The sequence below is a fragment of the Fusarium pseudograminearum genome (assembly GCF_000303195.2).
Source record: "Fusarium pseudograminearum CS3096 unplaced genomic scaffold Unplaced11, whole genome shotgun sequence".
NCBI classification, from domain to species: Eukaryota; Fungi; Ascomycota; class Sordariomycetes; order Hypocreales; family Nectriaceae; genus Fusarium; species Fusarium pseudograminearum.
Window position 1 is genome coordinate 1 of NW_017607585.1, and position 5,564 is coordinate 5,564.

General features: G+C 47.3%; 1 protein-coding gene across 1 annotated transcript, besides 2 other annotated features; it reads left to right on the forward strand.

The window, feature by feature from the left end:
* Positions 1–262: 262 nt before the first annotated feature.
* Positions 263–5,294, forward strand: FPSE_01344 (uncharacterized protein; the record flags this gene model as incomplete). Its single annotated transcript, XM_009254464.1, has 3 exons — positions 263–866; positions 970–2,510; positions 2,604–5,294. 3 exons carry the CDS (start codon positions 263–265, stop codon positions 5,292–5,294), a joined length of 4,836 nt encoding a protein of 1,611 aa, XP_009252739.1.
* Positions 4,059–4,318: a mobile genetic element.
* Positions 4,797–5,144: a mobile genetic element.
* Positions 5,295–5,564: the final 270 nt, after the last annotated feature.

Below are 5,564 nucleotides of genomic sequence, written 5' to 3' on the forward strand. Positions count from 1 at the left end.
ATCACCTCATCACATAACAATAGGTTATGAGCCCGGACGGCCATATAAGCAAAAGCTAAGTAATAATGTCTAACCTACAAATTACACTGAGGATTAAATGTTCCTCCTTCCACTGCTTAATAAAAAGACCTGGCTAGGTGTTTTACCGACTATATACCGATAAAATAGCTATATTACTGCTAGCGCAAGGCAAATCGCAAGATGAATAACCTATACAACACACAGAAAAACACTGGAAAATACCAGAAAAGAAGCTATACAAATGTCGTCCACATACAACCTACGTCCAAGACCACTCTTGAAGCCTACAATCTTCAGATTCCTTAATGAAGAGCGTTTTCCAACGCTAACAGCCGCAATTGACGCATGTCCAGACTGGACAAACCCCTCACATACCATAGAGGACAGTTCCTTCTACCCGACTGACTCCTCATCATCAACAACACAGACAACGACATCGGATGTCACAGATGAACTGTCTGAAGCATCATCAACAGAACTCTGGGGTTTGGAAGTCGCGACAAGAGAAATCGAACACGATGGACGCGTGGTTAACCCCGACGCAACCGAAATTACGTCCGATACATCCGACACCATGTCCGAAATAATGTCTATAGACGGAATGAACGACATTCCACTAGCCATGAGCACAGAAATTGACAATACGAGATCCGATATGAGCGACATGTCAATCTCAGACAACGAAATCAACCACATACCAGTCGAAATGAGCATGTCCCACAGTCTCACTCAACAACGAATCGAGACACAACCTCATTTCCACATGAACCAGGACACCCCGTCTACCTCAGATGACGAGGCTGAAGATGTCTCATCGCACGAACATGTTGACACGCCGCCAGCAAGTCCAATCTTGCAAGACGCGACGCGTCAAGAACGCATTGTGCAGCCAGCGCACCCAATTGACGAAAACTACATTAATGACAACTTCAAACTGACAATTGACAGCCCCATTGAGATACTTAGACAACAACCTTGGTATTCACCATCCATTGGATCAGCACTTAAACGACAAATCCGACAAAATGTCCTTGAAAACAACAGAACACGTTATTGGACTGAACTCGGTTTCGCCCCTCGAGGGACCAAGCGACTGGTCTAAGTGGAAACGTGCCATCAGGATCACACTTGGAGTCGCAGGCTACGGTGATCTCTTCGACCTCACAACCACGACAACAACACCAGAAAACATGTCTCGACAAACCCAAGCTACATACATGATCCTCAGTCGATGTGGCTATAATGCTCAGGAAGTGGCAGAAGGCAAAACTACAGTTGCAGACATGATGGAAACTCTACGTATCCAGTTTGAACCAAAGGGAAGCGTCGAATTCACAGATCTAGCCAGAAAGTGGAGAGACACTTCTCTCAGTCAATTTGATAATGTCTCTGCATTTGGACAAGAGATCAGAGACATCGCAGCTGGCTTTGCACGACTAAGTCAGGAATGCAAACTCACAGAACCACATATTGTCGACAAGTTCCTCACCAGCCTCGGTCCAACATACGACACATTCCTCACCGTCTTCTACCAGAATCACGACATCGTCTCAACATACACTAGAACAACTATCACTAAACCAGGCGTCACCCTCAACGACGCCCTTCGTCTTGCCGAGCAAGAAGAACGCAGACAAAAGCAACAAAACGAAAACAAGACTACACAAACCGCACTCCTTGCCAGACGAGGCAATTTCCGACACAACTCACGACCCCGTTTCCCTCCATGCAGATATTGCAATAAAACTGGACATAAAGAAGACGACTGTTGGGTCCGACATCCAGAGAAACGACGCGAATGGGAACGCAAGTTCCCAGAACGAGCTGAACAGAGCTCAAGACTACGAAAGTCCCAATGGCGTAATAACAATAACACAAACACCTCGCCGACACGAACGAACAGTCCCGACACCGAGGCCGCAATGACTGCAACGCAATTCCTCGATATGGCGTTTATATCTGTCCTTGACAACTTCGCCGGCACTGCACGATCACGAGACGAAGCGATACAATACCTGTCCAAAGTCCATATCCTAGACAGCGGAGCAACAAGCCACATGATGTGCAAGTCCGAGAACTTCGACACCTTGACCAAGACTGATGAATCGGTTACCGGCCTTGGAGGCTCCAAAACAACAACACAGGGACGAGGCACATACCGACTCCGAGCTAAGAACGAGAGTGGGAGAGCAATCACACTCAGTAACTCGCTCTTTATCCCGGATGGACATGTCAACTTGGTATCAGTATCACAACTCTCTAAGACTGGTGCACAAGTTGTCTTCAACGACAAACGCGCAATAGTTATCCGCGACAATAAGACAGTCTTCACAGCTACTCTACGCCATAACATGTACATCATCGATGAAGAAGGTATTGATCACGACATCGCCCTATCAGCACACACAATCCAAGACCAGGATCTTGCCATCTGGCACAAACGACTTAACCACCTCAGCGAACAGGGTGTCAAGAAACTGTCAACTATGGTAACTGGGATGAACAAAGTCAACTCAGGACACATGTGTATCGCTTGCGCCCAGGGCAGAATGGTCGCGCAACCACATTGACGATCAATCAAGAAGGGAACCCGTCCCTTTGAGAGTCTTCATGCAGATATCGCTGGTCCTTTTCCAACAACCGGCCTCAATGGAGAACGATACTGGGTAACCTTCACAGATGACTTTACACAGATGACATGGGTATTTCCACTACGACAGAAGTCAGAATTTACTGTCAAGCTCAAATTCCTCATCAACCATCACAAATCGCCATCTAGACAATGCAAGTTCCTTAGACTAGACAGAGGAGGCGAGAACATCTCACAAGAAGTTCAACTCTTCTGCCAAGGAGAAGGGATTGAGATCATCTACACCAACACCGAACAACATCAACAGAACGGCATTGCAGAACGAATGAATCGTACTATACTAGAGAGACTCACAACAACTCTCGTGGATGGAAAGATCCCACACATCTACTGGCCATATGTCCTCAAGGGAGCTGTATGGACTAGAAACCTTAGTCCTCACTCGACTCTGCCGACTACACCATACGAACAATGGACCCATGAGACTCCAGATATCCAACATCTTCGCATCCCTGGCAGCCATGGCTTTGTCAGACTAACAGACTCAAAGAAACGCAAGATGAACCCAGTCTCAGTCCCTTGCAAACTGCTCGCATGCTCTGGCTTCTCAACATACATTGTCCTCACACACGATAACAAGGTCATCAGCTCCAACGACGTCGTCTTCAATGAACAACCCCTCATGCATCTACATCACCATCCAGTCACAACCAACGACAATGAGGCCAAAAGACGGAAGCTTGACCCTCAGATGGAGATTATTACAATCGAGCAACACAGGACAGACAACGACGATGCATCTAGACAACTCCAAGAAGAACATGAACGACAAATTCAACCAGACAACAATGAGGACCCGATCCAAGACACAATTATCGTCCAGACAGACACAAGAGTCCCTCAGATCCAAGACGCACAAGTCGACAACCACACTCCAGCTCAGGCCGCACTTGAGAGACACCATGAACTCCAGATACCTCGACAGACACGCTCCTCTCGCGGACAACCACGATACGCACTCATCTCAGACACAAACCCACACCGAGACAACATGACTGACCGACTAAAGATATTGACTACGCACATCGCAATGGCGGCTAAGTCAATTGACCTCTCGGAACCTCGGACGCACAAGGAGGCTACCAAGTCTGCCTCATTCAACCAGTGGAATAAAGCAATGAAGGATGAACTTCAGTCCCTGGAAGAAAACAAGACATGGATATTGGTAGATGCACCAGATAACGTTAACGTCCTTCGAGGCAAGTGGGTATATAAACTGAAGAGAGGCGGGAAAGGTGAAATCCTGAGACACAAAGCCCGATTCGTCGTCCGCGGCTTTGAACAAGAAGAAGGCATCGACTATCACGAGACATTTGCCTCTGTCGTCAAACCAATGAGCTACAAAGCCATCTTCGCTATTGCTGCTGCCCTCGACCTGGAAGTTGAGCAGATGGATGTCAAGACAGCCTTCCTGTATGGAGATATAGACGAAGATATCTACATCTCACAACCTGAAGGTTTTCATGATGGCACAGAACGAGTCTGCAAGCTCAACAAAGCACTATACGGTCTTAAGCAAGCTCCACGTATCTGGTATAACACACTCTCCTCCTACCTCGCTGAACTTGGATTCAAACCACTCTACTCCGACATCGGTGTCTTTATCAAAGGATCAACCTTCATTGCCGTCTATGTCGATGACCTCTTACTTGTTGGTCCTAACAAAAAAGAAATCAAGAAGATCAAGTCTATGCTTTCTGATCGGTTCAAAATGACTGACCTTGGACCTTGCGAGTACTATCTGGGTATGTCTGTCCGACGAGATCGACCGAACCGAGCCATCTATCTATCCCAATACGCATACATCCAGAAACTCCTTGAGGAATTCGAACTCTGGGATTGCAATCCCGTGTCAACACCAGTCGCAATATCCAAGTTCAATCCAGTCGACGACAGATACAGAGTCACACCAGAACTCAAGACATGGTTTGCACGTGCAATCGGTTCATTGATGTACGCCATGTTGGGAACTCGGCCAGACATTGCATATGGAGTATCCTTGTGCAGCCGATATCTCGGCAATCCGACAGATGAACATCAAACGGCAGTCAAGAGGATCATGAGATATCTACGAGGCACCATCCACTTTGAACTACGACTACAAGGACCCATTCAACCACCCCAAGGGTACACAGACGCCGACTGGGGCGGGGATCAAGACACAAGACGTTCAACAGGAGGATACATCTTTAACCTCGGCTCAGGAGCCATCAGCTGGAGCTCCAAGCGACAACCAACAGTCGCACTCTCCTCCTGTGAGGCTGAGTACATGGCTCAGACCCAAGCAACAAAGGAAGCTATCTGGTTACGTCAGCTCTTCCATGAACTCATGGCCCCAAGTAACATCAAGCTGGGTGCAACAATCATCTTTGGAGATAACCAAGGCGCGATTGCCATGGCCAAGAATCCTACTCAACATGCCAAGTCCAAACACATTGGCATCCAACACCACTTCGTCCGAGAACAAGTTACCCTGGGCCATGTCGAGCTGAAATATATCTCGACAAAGCAACAGGTAGCAGACGGACTTACAAAACCACTTCCAAAGGTAGATTTCCTACGTTTTCGGTCCGCTCTTGGACTTATTGATACTTCACCGTCACACGATACCCTACGAAAGTGATTATGAAGACGTGACAACACGACTACACAATCAGTGGGAGACACAGGATCGTTCTGACTCATTCATTTATTTTATCTATCTATCTATTTTTTCTACTGTCTTTATCCTTTTATTGCCACCTCGTAGACAGACGAGCACAGGAGTCAGTGGGAGCAAAGCTGATGGCAAAGCCGAACGGACCACTTATGACCCTCAAGCTTGAAGGACTGGGAGGACACTATTCTCTGTGATCACGAGCTCGAGTGGGAGTGTTGAACGTGAAGGCATCAC